The following is a 25,555-nucleotide window of genomic DNA, read 5'->3' as shown; positions in this document are numbered from 1 at the left end:
TCTCTGCTTAGGGGTTCTCTATTCGTTTTTATTTTCTTATTCTCTAATAGGCCAGAAAGTCTCACAAAAAATGCATTCCTGTCCTCTCCTCCCCTATTATCCACCTGCACCCTCCAAAAAGTATTTCCGGAGGTTCAGAGGGCCCTCCTAAACAATGTAGAATGGTGTGTGAGGGGCTTCTGTGGGGGTGGGAAATTTTACTTCCATGAACTTCTTTAATTTAATATATCTTAGGATCCAAGCCTAATTTGGGGGTGATTCCCCTCTTCTCTAGAACCCCCCCCCCACCCATCCCACATTGTTCAGGAAGGTTCCCTGAATCTCCAGAGAGGTTTTGCAGGGAGTGCAGGTGGCTGTCGCAGGGAGGAGACAGGGAACTTTACTACCACGAACTTCCTTAAATTAACTTATTTTAGGATCCAAGTCATAATCTCAAGTAGACTACACCAAGCATCAGGAGAGTTCTACGAATCTGTTAACTTTGGTATGTATTTCTCAAGCGTTTTACACCTACAGCCAAGCGTACGTATACACATAAATTCTACATTATAAATTTGCCTTGCATCTGCCAGCTTTTGAAGGGTGTGTAGTTAAAATCAAGAATGCTGTGCTTGTCTTATGAGGTTGTTGTGAGGATTAATAGTGTGTGTGCGCAGAACTTTGGATTAATATGAAAAAATATATAGTTAATGTCTTCCACATACTTCCACCTCCTGGAAAGCCTATGTGCAAACTTACATTATGCAGAGATCATACTGTGCAAATATAATATGTCTGTTTCCCGCCTCCCAGCTGAGCAGAGCAGAGCAGAGCAAGCTGCTCCAGCTGGTCCAGGGACTACAGAAGCAAGCAAGCTCCCAGAGAGCGAGCGACCAGAATGAGCCCACAGGGGAAGCAAACAGGAGTTGGCCAGGGGAGTTGCAGTGGTTGAAGAGACAAAGGAGACAGAGGCTAAGAGGTAAGTGGGCTGCAGGAAGCCCAGGGGGCTGCCCTTTATCCTTCTGATTGGCTGTGAGCTCACCAGGTGCTTCTGAGAGCTCCAACTGAATTGGGGGTGTGTGGCCTGAGTACTCCCAGCAGCTGAGTGGGCAGGAAGCTTCAGTCTGTTTCCTGCCTCCCAGCTGAGCAGAGCAGAGTAAGCTGGTCCAGGGACTACAGAAGCAAGCAAGCTCCCAGAGAGCGAGCGACCAGAGCGAGCCAACAGGGGGAGCAAACAGGAGTTGGCCTGGGGAGTTCGGCAGGGGAGGTCAAGGGGGAGGCCCCTAACATTTTTTTTTCATTTTTTATTTTATTTTATTTTTAACTAACTTTTTTCCATTTATTTGTCTTGTAACACACACTTCCACACAAGTGGGACTCTGCTTTTAACCTCTACTGAGTAGAGGAACAGGCACAGGCTAGTCTAGAACAATCACAAAGCTAGAAACAAAAAGGGAAAAGAGGCTATGGAAGGACAAGACTCTCCAGCGGTGGTGACCTGCAAGGTGTGTGCAATATTTGTTTTCTTGCCTGAGAACAACATGCCCTACACCTGCAACAAGTGCAAGTTGATCACACTGCTGGAAGAAAAAGTAAGTGGACTGGAGCGGCGACTGTCGACCCTCCGGGGAATAAGAGAACATGAAGAGTTCTTGGACAGAATGGGGGAACTACAGCAGCAAAGGGAAGACCAGAAGCTTGAAGAGCAACAGCAAGATGAGGCAGTAGGAAATGCTGAGGTGAAGAAAAATGGAGTAGAGGATACTCCTTGGAAAAGGGTGACAGTTAAGAGAAGAAGAACTAGACGCCACTCTGCACCAGTGGAAGCAGTGGAGCTGTGGAACCGATTCCAGGTACTTGCAGATGAGACTGGAGGACAGCCTGCAGAGGAAGAATCACTGGGGAACCTACATGAGAGTGAGCAAGAGGCTGAAGGTCAGTCAAACAGAGGCGATGAAACCCAGGCCTACAACAACAAGAAGAGAAGAGTGGTAGTAGTGGGAGACTCCTTGCTGCGTGGGATCGAGACCCAAGTATGTCGCGAAGACCCGTGGACTCGCCAGGTATGTTGTCTCCCAGGAGGACGAATTAGAGACGTGACTGAAAGGTTGCCTGCCCTCATAAAGCCCACTGACAGGTATCCCTTTCTTCTCATCCATGTAGGAACAAATGATACTGCCAAGCGGAGCTACGAAGAAATCACGTCAGACTTTGAAGCTCTGGGAGGGAAACTCAAGAACTTTGGGGCCCAGATAGTTTTCTCATCCATCCTTCCAGTAGTTAGAAGAGGGATAGAAAGGGAACGAAAAATACTCCGGGTGAATGACTGGCTACGAAGGTGGTGCTGACGGGGGAGATTTGGATTCTGGGACCACGGGCTATACTTCCTGGAAGATGGGCTGTTGGCAAGGGACGGGTTGCACCTCACAAAGGATGGGGAGAATGTGTTTGGCCACAGCATGAAGAACTTCATCAGGAGAGCTTTAAACTGAATCCTATGGGGAAGGGAGATGTAATGTCGGGGGTAACAATGGACGTAGGCGCATGCACTGCAACGGAGAGAACAGCTCTGATAGCGCCCAATAATAGTCTTCAGACACATGTAGGAAGAAAGCCAGACTATGAAGCACATGGTCTTCAATGTCTATATACTAATGCCCAGAGTATGGGAAACAATCAGAATTAACTTGAACTCTTAATACAGGAGGGAAATTATGACTTGATAGGTATAACTGAGACTTGGTGGGATGACTTTCATGACTGGAATACAGCAATTGAAGGATATAACTTGTTCAAAAAGAACAGGAGGAACAGAAAGGGAGGTGGGGTTGCACTGTATGTGAAAAATACATATCTCTGCACAGAAATACAGGAGGATGAGCTTGGTAGCCCCATCGAGAGCATCTGGATCAAAATAAATGGGAGCAAAGAATAAAAGGAACCTGGTGGTCGGAGTCTACTACCGGCCACCCAACCAAGGAGAAGACGAGGATGAAACTTTTGAAAAGCAAATAGCCGATGTTTTAAGGAAGCATGATGTAGTAGTAATGGGGGACTTCAATTTCCCCGATATTTGTTGGGAGACAAATTCTGCAAAACATGGCCCCTCCAGGCAATTCCTGACTTGTGTGGTGGATAAATTCCTCCTACAGAAAGTAGAGGAAGGAACAAGAGGATCAGCTATCCTTGACTTGATCCTAACCAACAGAGATGACTTAGTGGATAAAGTAGCAGTTACAGGAACTCTGGGGGAAAGCGACCATGTTGCACTTGAGTTCTTGGTTCTAAGGGAAGCAAAAGCCGAGTGTAGTCAAACGCGTACCCTGGATTTTAGGAAAGCTGATTTTAATAAACTCAGAACAATGATCAGTAAGGTCCCATGGCAGGCGACGCTAACGAGAAAAGGAGTCCAAGATGGGTGGGAGCTTTTAAAAAAGAAAATTCTCAAGGCACAATCACAAACAATTCCAACAAGAAGAAAAGGTGGAAGACAACAGAAGAAGCCAATGTAGCTTCACAAAAAGCTTAGGGATGACCTGAAAACAAAAAAGGACACATATAGGAAGTGGAAAGAAGGCCAAGTAACAAAGGAAGAGTACAGGCAGGTAGCACAGAATTGCAGGGATGGCGTCAGGAAGGCTAAAGCTGAGAACGAGTTGAGGTTAGTGAGGGATGCTAAAAACAACAAAAAGGCTTTCTTCAGCTACGTGCATAGTAAAAGACAGAGGAAAGAAATGGTGGTTCAGCTATTAAATAAGGATGGCAAAACGATAACAGATGACAAAGAAAAGGCAGAGGTGCTCAATTCCTGCTTTGGCTTAGTCTTCTCCCAAAAGAGGGTCTATGACCCCCCTGGCAAAGGCAAAGTGCAGGCTGAAGGGGCAGGATTGCAGCTTCAGATCGATAGGCATATGGTCAAGGAACACCTAATTACTTTGAATGAGTTCAAATCTCCAGAGCCAGATGAACTGCATCTGAGAGTAATAAAGGAACTGGCAGAAGAACTCACAGAACCGCTGTCTATTCTCTTTGAGAAATCATGGAGGACGGGGGAAGTGCCAGATGACTGGAGGAAGGCTAATGTTGTCCCTATCGTCAAAAAGGGTAAAAAGGAGGAACCTGGGAACTACAGACCAGTCAGTCTGACATCAATCCCTGGGAAAATTCTGGAGCAGATGATAAAGCAATCCATCTGGAAGCACCTTGAAAACAATGCAGTGATTACTCAAAGCCAACATGGATTTGTCAAAAACAAGTCCTGCCAGACAAAACTGATCTCATTTTTTGATCAAGTAACCTCCCTTGTAGGCCATGGGAATGCTGTAGACATCATATACCTCGACTTCAGCAAAGCTTTCGACAAAGTGCCCCACGACATCCTGATGAGCAAACTAGCTCAAAGTGGGCTAGATGAAACAACGATCCGGTGGATCCACAGTTGGCTACAGTATCGGACTCAAAGAGTGCTTATCAATGGGACCTTCTCAAACTGGGGAGAGGTAATGAGCGGGCTACCGTAGGGCTCAGTCCTGGGTCCAGTGCTCTTCAACATTTTGATTAATGACTTGGAGGAGGAGGTGCAGGGAATGCTGATCACATTTGCAGATGACACAAAATGGGGCGGGATAGCTAATACTTTGGAAGACAGATATAAAATTCAAAGTGATCTGGATAGACTGGAGCGCTGGGCAGAAAACAACAGAATGACAGTTAATAGGGATAAATGCCAAGTTGTGCACCTAGGAAAAAGAAACCAAAGGCACACTTACAAGATGGGGGATATGTGGCTCAACAACACTACAAGCGAGAAGGATCTTGGAATTGTTGTCGATCACAAGCTGAATATGAGCCAACAATGTGATGTGGCTGCAAAAAAGGCAAATGCTCTTTTGGGCTGCATTAATAGAAGCATAGCTTCCAAATCCTGGGAAGTACTAGTTCCCCTCTACTCAGCACTAGTTAGGCCTCATCTGGACTACTGTGTCCAGTTCTGGGCACCACACTTTAAGAAGGATGCAGACAAACTGGAGAGGGTTCAGAGGAGGGCAACAAAGATGATCAGAGGACTGGAAACAAAGCCCTATGAAGAGAGACTGAAAGAACTGGGCATGTTTAGCCTTGAGAAGAGAAGACTGAGGGGAGATATGATAGCACTCTTCAAGTACTTGAAAGGTTGTCACAGAGAAGAAGGCCAGGATCTCTTCTTCATCATCCCAGAGTGCAGGACACGGTTACAGGAAGCCAGATTCCGGCTGAACATCAGGAAAAACTTCCTCACTGTTAGAGCAATACGACAATGGAACCAATTACCTAGGTGGTGGGCTCTCCCACACTGGAGGCGTTCAAGACAAGGCTGGACAGCCATCTGTCAGGGATGCTCTGACTTGGATTCCTGCATTGAGCAGGGGGTTGGACTCGATGGCCATGTAGGCCCCTTCCAACCCTATGATTCTATGATAAGAAATAAGTAGTGAGTTATTTCAAATAAATAAGTCCTTTAGTACCAATATCTTTGGCTAGTTATCGTTCCACAAACTTTAAAAAATTGTATCTGTGCTTGCCAAACGTATGTTGAAGCCCTTATAATACCTAATTAGCTCACTAATCCAAACACACGATATTCTGTTTTTTTTAAAAAAAGATTATGGGCTAGGTCAGAGCTGATGAGGAATAGTAGCTGTAGTTATTTATCCATCAAATTTCTATATTTCCCATCCTCCAAGGAGATGAAGCATACATAGAAGTGTCAAATCTCTTCCTCACAACAACCCTATGACATGGGTTCAGCAAGTGACTGACACAGGCTCACGCAGAATTTCATGCCTGAGCTAGAATTTGAGTTAGTGACCTCCCAAAGGCTATCCAATGAATTTGTGGGTGGAAGAGAGAAGGGTATAGTCTTAGTTTAGCAGGCATCAGTTCAGCAACATCTGGAGGGGCAAAGGTTTCCCACCCCTGTTCTAGAACAAGCAGAAACAGACAACTTGGCTCACTGTGATGAAAATGCCTTTTCTGCCATTATTACAATGTAAATGTCAGCAAACTGAAATTTACGAAGTAATCTATCCAAAGATGTAGGTTAACAAGATTTAGCATAAGACAAAGCTTTTGAAACAAGAAGCTACATAATGCAACATAATAATGCATTGATTCATATATAGTTAGCAATATTCATTTTTAATGTACCAACCATGTCTTGATATATCGTCTTTCACCAGTATTTCCCATCCAAAAGAGGCAAGAGCAATTTATGTACAAGGACCGCTTCTTAAATTAAACTGTCCTAGCTAGTTACACAGGTTCACTCCCACAACGATTATAATACTTTCAACGAGTTTTATGACTATAGAAGCAAGTTACAGAAACATTTCCTTTTGCATTAATTCACAGTTAATTCTCTATCTTCCTATTTGCCAGTCAATCAGGACCAAACTAGACATTAAAAGGGGAGACATGTGCAATAGTCCCCAATGGTTATGGGGGCTTTGTTAGTTTTTAATGAATAGCAGCTGAAGGTGGGGGGAGTGCAAATCTGATGGGGGAATGGCAGGAAACACTACTTAAACCTTCCCCTGCTCAAAATTATCTCTAACTACTGGAAATATTTTGTGGTAAATACAACACACACACACACACACACACACACACACACACACCTTCTGCAGATTATAGCTGCATTTTGTCATTACATATAATTTTGTATATTTTTTTCTGCAAACATATTTATTTATTATTTATTGCATTTATATCCTGCCTTTTTTCTTCTTGCAAGGAACCCAAGACAACTTACATTATCCTCCTCCTCTCTGTTTTATCCTCACAACAACAACCCTGTGAGGTAGGTTGGGCTGCGAGTCTGTGACTGGCCCAAAGTCACCCAGTGAGCTTCCATGGCCAAGTGGGGAATAGGACCTGAATCTCCCAGCTCCCAATCCAACAAGCTAGCAACTACACCACACTGGCTCCATATTTGGATCCAATACGATAGCGCCAAGACAGAAATTTATTATTGAACTGAAGCAGCAACAGTAGCTTCATGGCAATCACTTCTCATCCTTTTGAGGCTGGCAACTATGAATTTCATTTCCACACCTATTCCCAGTATAAATAACTGGGAATATGTTCTTTTATAGTAAAAAGCTGTCCATTTTAGCCAAGTATGCATGTGAGTATGCATGGCACAAGTTTGGTGTGTCATACCATCTTTCTACTTATTATAATTACAGTCTAAGAGCAGACATGACAAGTAAAGGAGTCAGAAAGTGGAAGAGGAAATAATTTAGATGCAGAGCGCATGAGGAGATGCATCTTTAAACACCTCTTCATGCTGATGATGGACCCTATTCAGACTTCATGGCTTCAACATCAAATCAGCCTTTTTTCACTCCACTTTCTTTCTCCCAACCTGCTTTTTGTAAAATCTTGTCAGATGGAGTACTCAAAAGCTCGCCCATGATTTTGGGCATACTCGGTTGGTCCTAACAAAGGTATTGCCTGACTGTGGGATTTTGGAATGTTTCTTATAGGCCAACCCGACTTATTTTTATTCCGGTAAAGGATGCACTAAAGAAAATGCACAGAAACACACACAAAAAATAGTATTCTGGTCTTAAAAAGAAATATGCTGACACATGAGTGATAAGAACAAGGAGTAGAGAAAGAAAAAGATGAGAAAGCAGGTAGGGAGAGGATCCTTAAAGGAAAGTTGGAGATGCATGAACAGCAGAATAGGGTAGAACAAAGCAGTGCAAGGGAAAATATAAAGCAATTACATGACCAAAATTAGATTAGTGAAGTCAGTGACACAGACAAAACATCAATGTTGAGCACTGAGAGAAATGGCTTGAGAAGAAACCAAGATGCACTCAGGAAGGTATTGCAGATTCACTTCTGACAATAAGAGATTGGACCAATATTCTAGTGATACCAACTGAAAAAAAAGGGCAGATCTTAAATAGATTAAAATAAGAAACCTTGGACAAAAGGAACTTGTAAGGAAAAAGAAAATCAAAAGCCAGTCCTATACTGCAAACCTGGGGAGAAGGAGAAACAGTATTATCCAGAACAAAAGAAAGAAAATACATCCATGAGGAAGAGTTAGAAAGAAAGACGTTAAAATAATTTTTAAAGGATTTCGACAACTATAGCGGTAGAGTTCATAGATTAAAGTGAAAAGACTTTCATCAAAATAGACAGCATTTGTCCCTCAATGGAAGCATCCATGGGCTATAGAGCACAGATGAGCTAAGAACTCCCTAGGTTTTAACAAAACTGATGATGGCAGCATAAAGCCCATATAGTGTAGGCTGCTCAGCATTCCCCTTATCTAAAATGTATGCTACTGAAAAAAGTACCTGCTATCCTGAAGGATACCAATCAATTCCTGCTTCCTTCAGTATTGAGGCTCAATTCTGAAAAATACATATATTCATATACACTCACCAGCTAATGTATAATCCATATCAAATCCAAAGCACTTTATTTTTTCCATGGCTAGACTTCTGTTCACAAAAACCCTGTAGAAAGAAAGAAACCCAATGGTAAGCATTTTTGATATGAAATCTGAGCTTATGTGTTCTTTAAAATGTCCAAGAATTGCTACGGAAGTGTGTCAAGAGATGCTTGTGTTACAATCCTATGCACATTTCCTTGGGAGCAAATGCCACTGGACTCAGTAGACTTACCTGTAAATAAACCTGTACAGAATTAGGCTGATGGTCTCCTAAGCACAATAATATCAAACATTGCTGGATGCCATCCATAGTAATTTTACGTACTAGTTTCCAACTACAAAGCCAGGATTTTTCATTTACGTTATATGTATGAACATGATAGCAAAACTCTAACCACAGTCTGCAGAGTCAACCATACTGAACCAGAAATCAAATATAAAAAGGAAAAATGATGAACTACTAAGTAAGTCACCCTAGTTGAAAGAAAGAATAATTTGTCTACTAATCTGTCTACTAACCATAATTGACTATGAAATGGTTTGGTATTAAAATGACCCACAAAAATCAGGGCTGTGTTCTTAATACACCATTGAAGAACCTAAGATACAGAACCCCTTGGCAACTTCATTCTAACAGAACTAATACACACACGGAAATGTTGGGGTGGATTTTCAATTTTATACTCAAAATAGTATCTCGAAGGTAATATTCCAAGTTTGTGTGAATAATATAATCTGTTGAGAGAGAGAGAGAGAGAGAGAGAGAGAGAGAATTTGTCAGTTAATATGTCCGCCCCACAATTGCTAGACTCAAACCCAAATTTTCCTGGATCTGTAGCCAGGGCTTTCCCTGCCTGACCATGCAAAAGCTGGGCATAGTTGTCAGCTTGATGAGCTCCACCATACAGTATAAACTTTTCCTGCTGCATCCTTATTGCCTGTAACTATGGGTGAGCAGACTTTTAAGACTCGCAAAATCTCCTTAGAATTGCAGGATAGAAATGCAGAACATGATCCCTCTAAGCACACACTTTGCCCAATTTTCAGTACCAGAACTAGAGCTTGCACGCAGATCCTTTCACACACAAATCTACTTCTGTTTTACCCAAGTTTTGATTTCAGCCACGTAATTTAGGAGGAAAATAAAGCTTTTTGTTGTCACTACTATTAAACCATTAGGAAGCACCCTTAGTGACCTTCTGCAAATCACATGGAGAACTACCAGTAGATCCCTATCTACCTTCTGCCCACTCTTGCACTAGTGTGTTATCCTGTCTTGTTTACATCTGGCTGTCCAGCCGTCTTGCATTCTCTACCCGCCTCCCTCAACCTGACTCCATGTCTGACTATCTGTCCTTGGATTTGATTGAATCTAAGAACTGTCCAGCTCTTTGGCAACTCATCACTATCTATTTTTTCTGGCGTTGATCCACAGCTTGCTCTGATTCCCCTCTTGGACTCACCTCCTAATGACAGCTAGATTTAGAGTGAGCCAAGACTTAGAGCATGACTGGGGATGGGGGGGAAGAGATTTGATCCTACAACCAAGTACTATCCCTCAGAGCTTGTTAGAGAAACCCGAGTGCATTAGATACTGAATATAGTTATACCAAGTAGTTGAACATGCAATTTAACAGTACACAATGAACAAACCATGGGCTAAATCCAGCCCACAGACTCACCAGTTGGCCTACCATTTGCCCGTGTACTACACTGCAGCACACATTTCCTGCAGTGTCCATTCCAGGACAAACAGTGCATAGACTTTCAGCTATGAATTTTCTGACAAATCAGTAAGGAGATAGCAGGTAGAAGGAGCTCAGACCCTTTCCCCACAAGCAGATAATTTAGTTGCTGACTCAGTGCCATAGTTCTGTTATTTCTGGTCTCTCCCAAAACTTCAGAACCAAAATTACAAGTAGCACAGTCCTTTAATTTCTAAAAAGAACTTGCCCAACTGCTACTCTAGTAAGAGCATACATGGAAATCAGTCTAAAATATTGGATGAATTCCAGGCTATACATAAACAACGCCAACAGCATTTAACATCCTTTCATAAAGCAAAGTTGATATCCAAAATTAAAATAATCTTTTAATACATGATGTATCAAATACTCCATTGCACATCTGTATTAATACCTTCAGAAGTAATGACAAAATTGTACATAATTAGCAGGCATTTTACATTTTAAGGTTTTGTTTAGATGCTCCATTCTAACTGCTAATGGGATACAGATGTTTAATTTAACATTTCATTCACACAGGACTGTGTGAAGGCATTAGAATACTAAAACAAGCAGACAAATACATGCAAAAAGGGAGAGCTACTAACTGCTCCTATTCTCGGACTTTGTCTCTCCAAAAAGCAAGCACTGAATGGGCAGCAAATGTCACTAAAGGGCAATTTATAAATCTGAATATTTGAAAAGCAAACTTAACATCCAAGGTCATATTCCTGCACTAGCAATCTTACCTCATCTCACTCAGTCGCTCCTCTTGTGAAATTTGCAGCCGTCCAATTCAGCAACTTGCCTGATCACATTACCTAATTTCTTGAATACTGCCTACCCCTGTATATATGCAATTTTGCTTCAGTCTGATTTGACTTTAGGAAAGCACTATGCTAGAAAAAGATTGAAGATACCGCATATCTCCTTAGACAGTGCTAGACAACATACATCTGTGGCTAATTTAACAAGTCACTGGATATCACTGTTCTACACAAGTCCATTTGGAATAGAGTTTCTCTAGCTATTGCATGTTTTACCCTTAACTTTCCAATGCTGCTCTAGGAGTCACAGTTTCCTGGCAAGCTGCCTGCTTTGGCAGTGGAGCATGTAGAGTACAACGGGAGGAGGGAAGGAACAGAAGGGGAATTAAAGATGACAAACTTAAGTTATGTAATAGCAAGCATAATAATATATCAGAGGAAGACCAAACAGAAGAAACATTTCTGCAGAAATTTCATTATTCACTGAAGGTACACTGTGGAAATAATGGGAAAGGCAGCATTGCTGATTATCATCCTGGTTTAAAGTACACAAGTGATGATTAAACCTCCTCTTCACACAGAACATGAGTGATCTGCTATCTATCAGTCTGGCAGCAAAACTAGGTCACCAAAAATAAGGTACTGGCTTCTACATAATCTTGGGATTCCCCACATAAGCACAAGTCTATTGCTGTGTAAATTAAAAGTAAATTAAATAACCCAAATTGTCTAAGGACCGATGCTCAATCCAGGAGCTATGGAATGTTGAGGGGCTTTCTCCAAAAAGGGAAGGAGGGATGAGGAATTGGCAGGTTCAAATCCCTAGGTCTGGGGTAGGCAACCTGACGCCCTCCATTTTACTACGATTGCCATAAACCCCCGCTAGCATACCCAATGGTCTGGGATTATGAGAGTTGTAGTCCAAAACATCTGAACAGCACCAGATTGCCTACCCCTCAGGAAGGGAATATTGTCAAGGGAGCGCACACCATAATGTAAAAAACAAACAAACTTCCCTCCCAGTACTAGATAGGGAGGCTCTAGAAGTGGGGGGAGGGGCTATTTCCTTTCCCATTTTCTAGAACCTTCTCCCCCTCTGCAGCCAGTCCCAAAGGTGAGCTCCTTAGCACTACATAGCATAATAGCAAGGGAGAAGGGTGGGAAAGAAAAAAGGGAATTGCTTTTCTTTCCCTCCTTCCTGAAATCTCTCCCCCACACCAACCCATTCTACAGGTCCTGCTCCAGACTGGCTGGAGCTATACCATAACATTTTGTTATGGGCCCCATTTATTCCTTCTAATACCAAATGTGGTGGTCCTGTTCCTTATCACCTGGGCAGCAAAATAGGGCCACCCACAGACAAGCTAGTTTTTACTGTATACTCAGAGGACTCCCTGGGAATGCAGAAAAATAATTTGTATTTTTTTTAAGGAAAAAAATCCAAACACAGCCTGTTGAGGACTGAACATGCTCTTTGTTATCCAACAGGCACAGAATGTTATGGGTAATAATGCGGGGAGGGGGAGTGAGGAAAACAGGGGGCAGGGGAAATTGGCCTGATTGAGTCCCTAACGCTTATGGTATCCTAAAAGGGGAATTAGGGTCAGCTACCATCCCAACTCTAATCCACCCCAGCCTGAGTCCTGGGCACTATATAAGCCTTTAAGTGGGGAGTGATTAGGGCTGGAGGGAAAGCATTTCCAGCATAAAATATCTTGGAAGGAGTGAAATTAAGGCCTGAAGTGCACATGTCAATTCCCCCCACAAACACACAATGGCTCCCATAAATCAAGGAAGAGAAAGGCTGAGGCAGACTGAGACAGGGAGTAGGGCGCATGTATAGCCCTGCCGGTTCACTGACTCACTGCCCACTCCCTGCTGCCACATGGCAGACATTTCTCTCCACTTTGGACCTCCACTTCCCACTCTGGCTCCAAGTCTGGACTGCTCTGCGCATGCGCAGCTCACATGTGCTTGCTCAATTCTTCCTCCTCCAGAAGGCAGACACCCAGAGCAGAGGACAGAGTAGATGGCAGGGCATTTAGGAGAAACGCTCTGCCTGTGTGACATATATGGTGTTAAACATATGTTCCTGGTGATTACACATAGATCCATGGCCCAACTGGAGTCCACCAGGAAAAGATCCTTCAGTGTGGTAGCCCACTTCCTATGGAATTCCCTGCCTTTGGAGGTCAGGAAGGCACCAAGCTGTGCTGCTTTCAGTGCTTTCTGAAAACATTGCTATTTCAGGAAACCTTCCTTGAGTTACCGGCTGCAGTTTATCAAACTTGGTTTTGTCAGAATTCTGTCTCTTTTTCAACAATTTTAAATTATTTCAACATGGTGTTTTTATTCTTTATCAAGTCTGCTGTTCACCGCTCCGAGGTCTTTGGATGTGGAGCAGTATACAAATACTGTAAATAAATAAAGCCAGTCAGGAAGGACCCAGAATTTAATGTTGAACAGGGGCACCCACTGCCAGCCTGTACAACCAAACCACCTTTGAGGTTTTGTCACGCCTGTGCGAAGGTAGATGGGGAAAGAAACAACTGATGTCTACTTTGTTCTCCTCTCTGTGTGGGAGGGAGAGGGAGAGAGAGGGGGAGGGAGGGGGGGAGAGAGAGAGAGAGAGTTGGAACCAATTTTCCTGTCAGGGTTGCCTCTGAGCATATAGTGTCAGAGTAGCTCAGATTCTGAGGAAGAGATGCAACACGTGGCGGAGGAACTTTCCCAGGCTTCAGAGGCACAGCTGCATGGAGAGCCCCCCCCTTCACACATCCCTGGAGTGATAGCGGACAGGGGGAGGCGAGGGAAGAACAACCTGACCTTTTAGACGCAAGACGCAGACACAAGCGAGAAGTCACAGGGGCTGAACTTTGGCGCTCTGCCCGATTGGCTCGGGGTCAACAGCTGCGCCTGAAAGTGTCACGGGAGAGAGGGAGATCTTCCCCTCCCACCCCTTAAGAGAACTTGCCCCTTTTTTCCCAAACTGAGATCAACTTTCATAGTTTCCCTTTGAACTCCCTGAAGGCTGTTTCTTTTGTGTTTTGTGAGTCTCTAGCAATTTGCATCTGTATGCCTCATTAGGGTAAATAGAATTAAAGCCTTGGAAATGCAGCCTCTGGTCTGAGTGTTGATTTGGCTCTTGGAGTTCTCAGCTGGGCAAAAAGGGAATCCTGACATTCCCCCTCAGTTTGCCTCTTCTGTAAAATGGGGGGTGCTGGTGGAGTAGAAAAATGTGACTCAATTGAGAGATTTTGTGTTGCTGTGTGGTCGCAGGTGGAGCTGCTTTGGACTTAATGATCTTCATGTTCCTGGCCTCAGTTTCCCCTTTCTGTATAATAGCTTGCTGGTGGCTAGAGGAGCAGAGAATGTGTGCACAAAGGAGCACTGTGATGTACTTCTATGGGTCAGAGATGCACCCACCCTCCACCTCTCTTCTTTGACCTCATTCTCTAAAGGGCTCTGCCTACTAGGACCCCTGGGCTCTAGCTACCACTAGCTTCCCTGCCCTCTGCCCCACCAATTCCAGTGGGCACCAACTGCTGCTGGGGAGAGGTAAATCAACCTCCTTACCCTGCAGTGTACCCTCTCAGCTTAAACATAAACATCTTCCTGCTCACCTGGCCCCAAACTTTAGCAGTAAGCACTACAGGGCAATTGCATTATAGCACTAGACTGCTCAGTTACAGGACTAGGTGAGCAGGAAGCTACTCATGTAGCTCCAGAGTTCAGCTGTGTCATGTTACTGTGTTATGGGGGAAGAATTACTCAGTCGTTCATACTCCACCCCACAATTTCTCATGGAACCTCCATTTGTTCGATCCGATACTAAAAGCAATGCCTGATTCTGGTGTACCAGTAAGGAAGAGACAGAGGACCTTTTTTCTATGCTATTTCCATTAACACTTCAGTGACAAAGAATATTACAGAGCACCTCCAACAAGGTGCAACACACATTCATGTGTGTTTATCAGGTGACACTGATCTCCATTTCCAGCAATATCACTTATTTTATTTGTACCCTGCCTTTTTTCCAAACAATGGCACTAAAGGTGGCTTACAGAAACAACTGATATTGATTTAAACAACAAAATACAATAAAAACATAACAATTACAGGGAGAAATGTGATTAAAAACAGCACCCAACCCAACAGACTCACTTACAGGTTAAAAGCCTTCTTAAATAAAGTGGTCTTTGCCTGCCAGTGGGAGAGCAGAAAGGGAACAAACCTAACTTCCTTTGGTAGAGAGTTCCAGAGCCTGGGAGCAGCCACCGAGAAGGCCCTTTCTCACATCGCCATCAACCACATCTCTGAAGGAGACAGTCTTGAAAGAAGGGCTTCTCCAGAAGATCTTAAGAACTGGGCAGGCTCGTATGGGAGAAGGCTGTCTTTCAGGTAGCCTGGCCCAAACCATATAGGGCTTATAGATCATAACCAGCACTTTGAATTCTGCCCAGAAACAGATCGGCAACCAGATAAGCTGTTGTAACAGGGGAGTTGCGTGCTCCCTGTAACCAGCCCCAGTCAACAGTCTGGCCTCAGCATTCTGGACCAGCTGATGTTTCTGAACAGTTTTCAAAGACAGCCCCACATAGAGCATGTTAGAGTGGTCCAAACAGGATATTACTAAGGCATGTGTGACTGTGGGCACATCAGACATCTCTAGGAATGGGGATAATTGGCACACTAGTCTCAACTGTGCAAATGCACTCCTGGCCACTGCCAAGACCTGGACATCCAGGTTCAGGGCTGAGTCCAAGAGTTCACCCAAACTACAACCCTGATTCTTCAGGAGGAGTATAACCCCATCCAGCACAGGCTGAATCCCTATTTCCTAATCTGCCTTTTGACTGACCAAAAGCACCTCTGTCTTGTCTGGATTAAGCTTCAATTTGTTTGCCCTCATCCAGTCCATTACCAACATCAGGCATCGATTTAGAACCAGAACAGCTTCCTTGCATTTAGATGAAAAGGCGAGACAGAGTTGGGTGTCATCAGCATATTGGCGCCACCAGCCCCCAAAATTCCAGACAATCTCTCCCAGCACCAAACCCAAGTCTACCTTGGCTAGCTCAGGAAGGAAGACTGTTGAGCAGCACGGTGAGCAGTACAGCAACAGGATTTCTATTCTGTTCTGAACACCCACCTTCAGATACACACACTCAAAACTGGAGGACTCCAGGATGGGGTTCCTGGACAGTGGGATAGAATCATGATAGACCACTGTGAATCTGCCTCCCTGCCACCCAGGTCTTGCCTGCTGCAACACAGAGAACCCAGATGGGCAAAGCTGGGTGAGATTTACTTCCCCAGTGTCATTCAGCCAGGTCTCTGTGATACAGGCCAGGCTGGCCTGCTCATCCAGGATCAAATCCTTGATAGTTGTTGTTTTCCTGTTCACCAACCTGGCAATCTCTTGCAGCTTGCAGAAGGTCTCTTGGAAAGAGTGCAAAGTCAGGGATCTGGTCCTGTGAAAAGGCAGTGTTTTCTGGCCCCAGAAAGTCTCTCTGAGGCAGCCACAGGAAGCATCGTGGTAAAGCTCACATACAGTCTACTTGGGCAGTGTTTCTTCTGCGTCCTCTGTCAACAGGGGGGCATTAGTGCTATAAAGCTGGTGGTACTTTGGTATTTGAATTTTTCCACATCTAGGCTGAAAGTTATTTTACCATATCAAGAGGCAGTAAAGTATTTTAACCAATGTACATTGCCTTGAAAATTTATAGTATGCTAGGTGGTAACATCTTTAGAAAACATTCATAGTTTTGCTAAATCATCCCTAGACATTTCTGGGCAGATTCTACTCCAGTTTTGTTTAGGAAACGTGGATCAAGGACTTATTGAAAAAAGGCAGCTATAAATACAAAATAGCCTGAAGCAGCCAAAAATTCCTGTATCTAAAAACTGCAATTGGATACATAATTCCTCATTTCAAACATTTTCCACAGATCTCTAAAATTTACATGGTAATAGCAGGTATTCTAAAGATGTTTTGGTGGAAGGACATTTCAAATCAATGCTAGGAGTGCAAGACACAATCTATGCTTCATTTTAAGGTTTATTTTAAAAATCGTTACCAAAAGTAAAGAATGAACTCAGTCAAAATTCTCACACAGCAGTTTTAAAGCTCCTGGATGCTTTCCTTATGACATAAGCCTTAGAAGAAAATTACTTTCACCACCAAAAATATTAAAATACTTTTTCAGCTCTGCAGATTTCCCTTTCTTATCCAATTGTTAAGCACTAGCCTCAAATCCTTAGACTGATGGAAGACTGTGAATTTTGAGATTTTTCATGCTCTGGGACTTTCAGTGAACAGTTGTAATAAAAAATGAAATGACAGAACCATCAAAATGTATGAAACAAATTAAAGCTTAGCTAAATAAACTGAGATATGGCCTCCTGCACCTGCATGCAACTGCTTCGCTCCTCCCTTTGCAGAAATGGCAAAGCAATTCAGGAAGCAGCAAGAGAGGAGCAAAGCAGCTGTGCATGCATGCCTGAAGCTGTGCATATCTTGGTTCATTAAGCTGAGCTTTGATCGCCTCATCACAAGACAACATTTAGTTATTTTACAGCTTAATCTTATGTTTACCTGCTCAGGACTCATGGAGTTCAATAGGACATATTCTCAGCTGGGTGTCTATAGGACTGCAACTATAATTCACCAATTTAGTTTTTTTTCCAGAAAATATGAAAATCCCTATGAAAATCTCTCTTTTGATAGCAGTTCAATATAGCCTATTATAGCCACTTTGTCAGAAAGAGCAGATAAGATGCTGTTTCCTTTTCGTCAAAGTACCACTGGCAAGAGTGGAAGCAACAGAAAACCAGGATCATTTGGCATTACAAATAAATGCTCACTTCCATTAGATGAGAATGCACATGAGGTAATGGTGCTGAACCTCTTTTAAAGAACAGGGCCTGTAAAACTGAGTGAATCCTTGCACAGCTACCACACTGGCAACTAACCTTGCAGCAACTTGGACTGAAACTGTTAGTAGCCTCTGAAAAAAATGATACAGAGCAGAAGAGACCAAACATTAGGAAGTGTCAGGGAACTTTCTGCCTGCCCCAAATCACACAAAAGAGAAAGATCACTACTTAATCTGCTTTCTATCAAATAATTAAACTGTAACGTTCTACAAAATAATCTTAATCCGGTGCCTGTAATTTTCCATTTAATCTCCAAGAATAAAACTGTGCAAAATGCTACTGAATAAGGACAACGGAGCCCTGCGCGTACAGATGGTGTTGCAGTGACCTAGTTTAACAGTTCATTAGCTTTCCTAAATTTAGACAGGCAACGCTTTTACTTTTGCAAGAAATATATCCCATCGTTCTAAAAGGATGTCTCTCTATGCATAATCTTGTACAGTATAATGAGAATAAATTTTCAAGCATAACATTCCTTGAACAGCAAAATTTAGAAACGGAGTCCCCTTCATTTTGTTAACATAAAATCTTAGAAGCATCAATAAAGTATTTGTAAAGGGACCATGAAATATTCAAGGATCACATAATTAAAGACTTTGACTGTATATTTTACAGCATTAGAAAGCAATGAGAATTAGTCCATCAGTAGGGTGAACCCCCAATTTATGCAAATGCATTTCCAAGTATGTGAGTACAAGGCTGTTACTGTCATATGGTTGATTAATTATAAACTGTAAAATAATAAGACTATGTAAGGTAACTAATTATTTACTACCATGACTGCACATGTGAGGATATGTTTTATATCTCTACAGTAAAAGGAAACTAGTGTTTTATATTCAGACCAATAATCTAAATAACTCAAGGGGAACTGCTCCCAAGCTCACACGCATACACTTCTGAGGTTTAGACTGTTTGCTTTCTATGTTTTAATTTCATTAATTAAGAAAATACCAATTGATACATAAGCCACAGCTAAGAGTGATTTCTATTTTACTGTGGCAAACCCATGAAGCATATAATTGTAGCGTCTCAGATTTAATTGTAAATACTACCAAATTAATTGCATTAAAACTATTTTGTTTTTGCTCCTTTCATTATGAGGCCCCATATTTGCAATCAATTTCTACAGAGGTGGGCTGAAGGGATTGTACTCTGTTCTGTTTGGTTTTTTAAATTATTTTGTTTTTTCCAGGTATAAACATATCATTACTTTTTATACAGTAAAGTAAATATTCATAAAAATAAATGCACCAAACAGATACAATCTACCCTTGAAAGACATGTGTTTGTCCATCTGTTTCCACATTGTGGATTCTTTTCCCGGGAAAGTAAGAATTGGTCAATTCATAGTGATCATTTTGTGTCTACATTTTGACCCCCTCTGGACAGAACACTTTACAACCTCATACTGGTTCACTGAAGCCAGTGATACAAATATAGAAAGATGTCTAAAGTGAAGCTGAAATAAGTTCAGAGCAGATCAGAGTCCAGAAATAGAGGCCTAGCTAGCAGAGTTTTACCCCAACCCTACAGTAAAGCTGCCTTTGAAAGTGGAGAAGGTGAAGCACTGCATCATGGCTCACATCAGCTTACCTAAATAGTTACCCACCAAATCCTTGCATTTCTAAGGGAAGAATCAGTTTTGTCCTACTAACCTGAAGCTTGACAACTCATGAATTATAAATATATAAAATAAAATAAATGTAAATACCTGAGTTCTGTTTCTTGGCAGTTGCCAGTAACAAGATAGAATGGAAACCCAACTTTTTCCATTGTTTAATCTTTACTAGTAACAGCTGTTAGACACCAAAGAACTGTATGCAATAATCCAAAGGGTGACTAGAAGTATTCCCTCAGAGTTAAAAAATAGACATCACAACAATTTGGTGTCTCATACTCAACCTCCTTCCTGTCTAACTACAATCACAGTACATGACTGTACTCCTACAGCAGGACCAGCCTCACAATTATTCCCAACCCAGATAAATCAACAAGGAGTAAAGGATGTAACATTCTGCTTGTACACAATGAAGAACTTCCTACTAATGATATATCAATTTTATTTCCACTTTGAGATTTATGATATCAATAACTGCTAATAGAAAGGTGGCTTCTTATTACCAAATGTTTCAGTAAGAAGGTAGCTGTTATTCAGTCCCTATTTTTGTTTATACCATAGGCATTTCCCTCAAATAGGCTACAAGGAGATATAATAAGATGAGCAGTTGACATCATCTGTTAGTCTAAAGCCTGCTAACACATTCTACTTAGGATGATGTGGGGGCGGGGGGGAGAGAAGCCTTATACATACTACAAATAAAACCAACATGTAGTTAATGATTAGTGGATCTCATTGCTTTATGTTTCTAGAAATTATAGTCAGTATTTGCTGTCCTAACTAGCAAATAATTTACAAAATAGATATCAATGGTTATTTTTCTCTAAGTATGATTCTGTAAGCACTACGCATCACACACTACAGTAATACAATAATTTTTAAAGCTTGAACTGTCACACTACAGTAATACAATAATTTTTAAAGCTTGAACTGTCAATCGAACACTTTTGAAAACATGGAAAAATATAAGCACTCTTGTCTATGCAATCAGGCACTGAGTCATCATTATTCACCACACAGGTTAAACAAGTCTCAGAGGGTGACTGGTGTAAAAATGGTGCACCCACCCAGTATGATACAATACTAAAGATCAGTCAACAGAATTATTCAATTTCAAGTTTTAGCTATCATGGTAATATAACTAGAGGCATGCACACTGAAGTGTCTAAACCTTGGTATTTTATCACACACTACATTTATGATTTTTAAAGCAAGCTATTTTGTCTTGACAGTTTCATTGCAGATGCAACAGTGATACTGTAGCAGTGATCAAACATGTAAGAATTAGAAAGTGAATGTTTCTGCTGACCAAACTGAATGAGTGTAGCGGACACACAGGACAACTTTCAAATTCCCACCAAAGCCTAGAACACAGCACAACACTATCCCTCATTACCACTTTCCATGTTCTATAGCTGAGCCATGAAACAAGTTCCAAAGCTTAGCCATAGCTCAAAGGAAGACCTAATAGAAGGCTATAAAGTAGACAGTGGGCAGGTTTGCACGATTGCCAGCACCCACCGTGGCTTAAATAAAGCTCTATTGTGTCCTATCCACTGGCTGAAAAGAAATGGAATTTATCAAGCAGCTGGAGGTCTGAAATGCATGGCAGTAGTGTTGTAGGTGGACACTGCAGGTTAGTATGACATGTGAACCCAAGCAGGGTGTTTTGTTGCCATGGGTAACAAAGCCACTCAGTACCCATGGGTTGTAGCAAGGTTCTGGGGTGGCTTGTTAACCATACCAACAGGCTTTATTAAGCCACGTTAGGCATCAACAATCGTGTGAACCAGCCCATTGTCTACTCACAAATGGAGAAAGGTCTTGCACAACCAGCAATATAAGAATTAGATATACCTGGAACATAGGGAAAGTGTAGATGATATGTCTTCCCTGCAACAAGCGCAATGAATTCAAGCGCAATGAATTGTTACAAGGAAGACATTTCATATATGCTTTCTCCATGTTCCCCAGTTTCTTTGGCTTATTGAACCTTATACAGAATTGGTTTTCTCTAGTTTCTTTGGCTTACTGAACTAAATGGACTGAATTTGCAACACTCAAGTGGCTCTGGGCACTAAACCAGTAGAACAGAGAATCACCTCCATTGAGACAGAAACGTGTAGTTCAAACACAGCACAGCCTCCACCTCAGTTTTCCACATTATTTCAGAATATCACGTTATAACCCCAATCCCTCTCCATACTGTGATCTCTACATTTTTTGATTAAAGTGACTATGTGACAATCATGTGATTTTTGTGAACTGCCCAGAGAGCTTCAGCTATGGGGAGGTATAAAAATATAATGAATGAATAAATGAATCTTGAACAGTAAAATGTTTAGTCAATCCAACAGTGTAGCATGCATGCTTTTATTGATGCGAGGAGGAAGAAAAAGTAGAAATGGTCCTTTTACCTAGAAGTCACATACACCTCCCCTTCATGGATCACTGCCTTGTTGTGGCGAAGGGGCTTGCGTAACTCAGTGAAGCCATAAGCTATGCTGTGCAGGGCCACCCAAGACGGACAGGTCATGGCAGAGAGTTCTGACAAAATGTGGTCCACTGGAGAAGGAAATGGCAACCCACTCCAGTATTCTTGCCAAGAAAACCCCATGGAACGTATCACAAGGCTAAAAGAGATGACGCCAGAAGATGAGCCCCTCAGGTCGGAAGGTGTCCAATATGCTACTGGGGAAGAGCAGAGGGTATTTCCAAGTAGCGCCAGAAAGAGTGAAGCGGCTGGGCCAAACCCGAAAGGACACTCAGCTGTGGATGTGTCTGGTGGTGAAAAGAAAATCCGATGCTGTAAAGAACAATATTGTTTAGGAACCTGGAATGTCAGATCAATGAATCAAGGTAAGCTGGAGGTGGTCAAACATGAGATGGCAAGATTGAACATCGACATCTTGGGAATCAGCTAACTAAAATGGACAGGCATGGGCGAATTTAATTCAGGTGACCATCATATCTACTATTGTGGGCAAGAATCCCTTAGAAGAAATGGAGTAGCACTCATAGTCAATAAAAGGGTGGGAAAAGCAGTACTGGGGTACAATCTTAAAAATGATAGAATGATCTCAGTACGAATCCAAGGCAAACCATTCAACATCACAGTAATTCAAGTCTATGCCCCAACCACTGAGGCCGAAGAAGCTGAGGTTGATCGGTTCTATGAAGACCTACAACACCTTCTAGAACTAACACCAAAAAAAGATGTCCTCTTCATCATAGGGGATTGGAATGCTAAAGTAGGAAGTCAAGAAATCACCGGGATAACAGGCAGGCATGGCCTTGGTGTACAAAATGAAGCAGGACAAAAGCTAATAGAGTTTTGCCAAGAGAACATGCTGATCATAGCAAACACTCTTTTCCAACAGCACAAGAGGCGACTCTACACATGGACGTCACCAGATGGTCAATATCGAAATCAGATTGATTATGTCCTTTGCAGCCAAAGATGGAGAAGCTCCATACAGTCAGTAAAAACAAGACCTGGAGCTGATTGTGGCTCAGATCATGAGCTGCTTCTTGCAAAATTTCGGCTTAAATTGAAGAACGTCGGGAAAACCACTAAACCGTTCAGGTATGACCTAAATCATATCCCTGATGAATATACAGTGGAGGTGAGGAATAGATTTCAGGGATTAGACCTGATAGACAGAGTGCCTGAGGAACTATGGACGGAGGTCCGTAACATCGTTCAGGAGGCAGCAACGAAATCCCTCCCAAAGAAAAAGAAATGCAAGAAAGCAAAGTGGCTGTCTGATGAGGCTTTACAAGTAGCTCACGAAAGAAGGGAAGCGAAAAGCAAGGGAGAAAGGGGAAGATATACCCAACTGAATGCAGAGTTCCAGAGAATAGCAAGGAGAGACAAGAAGGCCTTCTTAAATGAACAATGCAAAGAAATCGAGGAAAACAATAGAATGGGAAAGACTAGAGATCTCTTCAAGAAAATTGGAGATCTCAAGGGAACGTTTTGTGCAAAGACGGGCATGATCAAGGACAAAGAAGGCAGGGACCTAACAGAAGCAGATGAGATTAAGAAGAGGTGGCAAGAATACACAGAAGAACTATACAGGAAAGATCTGAATGTCCCTGATAGCCATGATAGTGCGGTCACTGAACTTGAGCCGGACATCCTAGAGAGTGAAGTCAAGTGGGCCTTAGGAAGCATTAGTAACAACAAAGCTAGCGGAGATGACAGTATTCCAGCTGAGCTATTTAAAATCCTAAAAGATGATGCTGTTAAAGTGCTGCATTCAATATGCCAACAAATCTGGAACACTCAACAGTGGCCACAAGACTGGAAAAGGTCAGTTTACATTCCAATTCCAAAGAAGGGCAACGCCAAAGAGTGTTCAAACTACCGCACCATTGCGCTCATTTCACATGCCAGCAAGGTGATGCTCAAAATCCTACAAGCTAGGCTTCAGCAGTATGCGAACCGAGAACTACCGGAAGTACAAGCTGGGTTTAGAAGAGGCAGAGGAACTAGAGATCAAATCGCCAACATTCGCTGCATCATGGAGAAACCAAGAGAAATCCAGAAAAACGTCTATTTCTGCTTCATTGACTACGCTAAAGCCTTTGATTGTGTGGATCACAACAAACTGTGGCAAATTCTTAAAGTGATGGGAGTACCAGACCACCTTACCTGTCTCCTGAGAAACCTGTACGAGGGTCAAGAAGCAACAGTAAGAACCAGAGATGGAAGAACCGATTGGTTCAAAATTGGGAAAGGAGTACGACAAGGCTGCATATTGTCACCCTGCTTATTTAACTTATATGCAGAGTACATCATGAGAAATGCCGGGTTGGATGAATCAGAGGTCGGAATTAAGATTGCTGGGAGAATTATCAACAACCTCCGATATGCAGACGATACCACCCTAATGGCAGAAAATGAAGAGGATCTGAAGAGCCTCTTGTTGAGGGTGAAAGAGGAGAGTGCAAAAGCTGGTTTGAAACTCAACATTAAAAAAACGAAGATCATGGCATCTGGCCCCATCACTTCCTGGCATATAGAAGGGGAAGAAATGGAAGCAGTGACAGATTTTACTTTCTTGGGCTCCAAGATCACCGCAGACGGTGACTGTAGCCATGAAATTAAAAGACGCTTGCTCCTTGGGAGGAAAGCTATGGCCAACCTAGACAGCATAGTAAGAAGCAGAGACATCACCTTGCCGACAAAGGTCCATCTAATCAAAGCTATGGTTTTCCCAGTAGTAATGTATGGCTGTGAGAGCTGGACTATAAGGAAGGCTGAGCGCCGAAGAATTGATGCTTTCGAACTGTGGTGCTGGAGGAGAATCTTACGAGTCCCCTGGACTGCAAGGAGGTCAAATCAGTCCATCCTAAAGGAAATCAACCCTGAGTGCTCATTGGAAGGACAGATAATGAAGCTGAAGCTCCAATATTTTGGCCACCTAATGCGAAGAGAAAACTCCCTGGAAAAGACCCTGATGCTGGGAAAGACTGAAGGCCAAAGGAGAAGGGGACGGCAGAGGATGAGATGGCTAGATAGCATCACGGATGCAATGAATATGAACTTGAGCACGCTCCGGGAGAGAGCGCAGGACAGGAAGGCCTGGCGTGCTATGGTCCATGGGGTCATGAAGAGTCGGACACGACTGAACGACTGAACAACAACAACACATACACCTGATCACCTCTATCAGCATGGATGTTGTTAGAGGAGGGCATACCAGGGCATGTACCCCGAAACTTTTGAGCTGCCCCAGTGACATCTTCTGCCGTAATACATGCCTGCCTACTTACTCAGCTCTTCCTACTGAGCTGAATAACCTTCCTATGACTAGGAGACCTTAGGATTCATTCCCTTAGCAGACCAATAGTGGGTGTAGTATGAAGTCAGGAGGCTTTTAAACAATAAGAGACACTGGCACATCTCCTTCTATTCCTTTTCTCTCTCTTCCTACCTTTCTACAGTTATATGCCAACTGCTGGGAGGCTTGCTTGCAATGAAAGTTTGAAGAGGGAAGGGAAGGAAGAGCTTCCTTTGCAATACTAGCATTTCACACTGCATCTGATTTTACTGCCCCAAACTGGA

General features: G+C 42.6%; 1 protein-coding gene across 5 annotated transcripts in view; it reads right to left on the bottom strand.

Annotated features, from left to right (window-relative positions):
• NT5C2 (5'-nucleotidase, cytosolic II) overlaps positions 1–25,555 on the bottom strand; it is a 93,984-nt gene that overhangs the window by 43,732 nt on the left and 24,697 nt on the right. For all 5 annotated transcript variants that reach the window (XM_084846436.1, XM_084846435.1, XM_084846432.1 and 2 more), the window contains one exon: positions 8,422–8,495. In XM_084846436.1, the coding sequence (XP_084702562.1) occupies positions 8,422–8,495 (74 nt within the window). The remainder of the gene's footprint in view (positions 1–8,421; positions 8,496–25,555) is intronic.

This window comes from Heloderma suspectum, chromosome 3 (genome assembly GCF_057233095.1).
Source record: "Heloderma suspectum isolate Gila_16-S chromosome 3, 16-S_ref, whole genome shotgun sequence".
Lineage (NCBI taxonomy): Eukaryota > Metazoa > Chordata > Lepidosauria > Squamata > Helodermatidae > Heloderma > Heloderma suspectum.
This window is presented reverse-complemented; position numbering and strand designations above follow the sequence as displayed.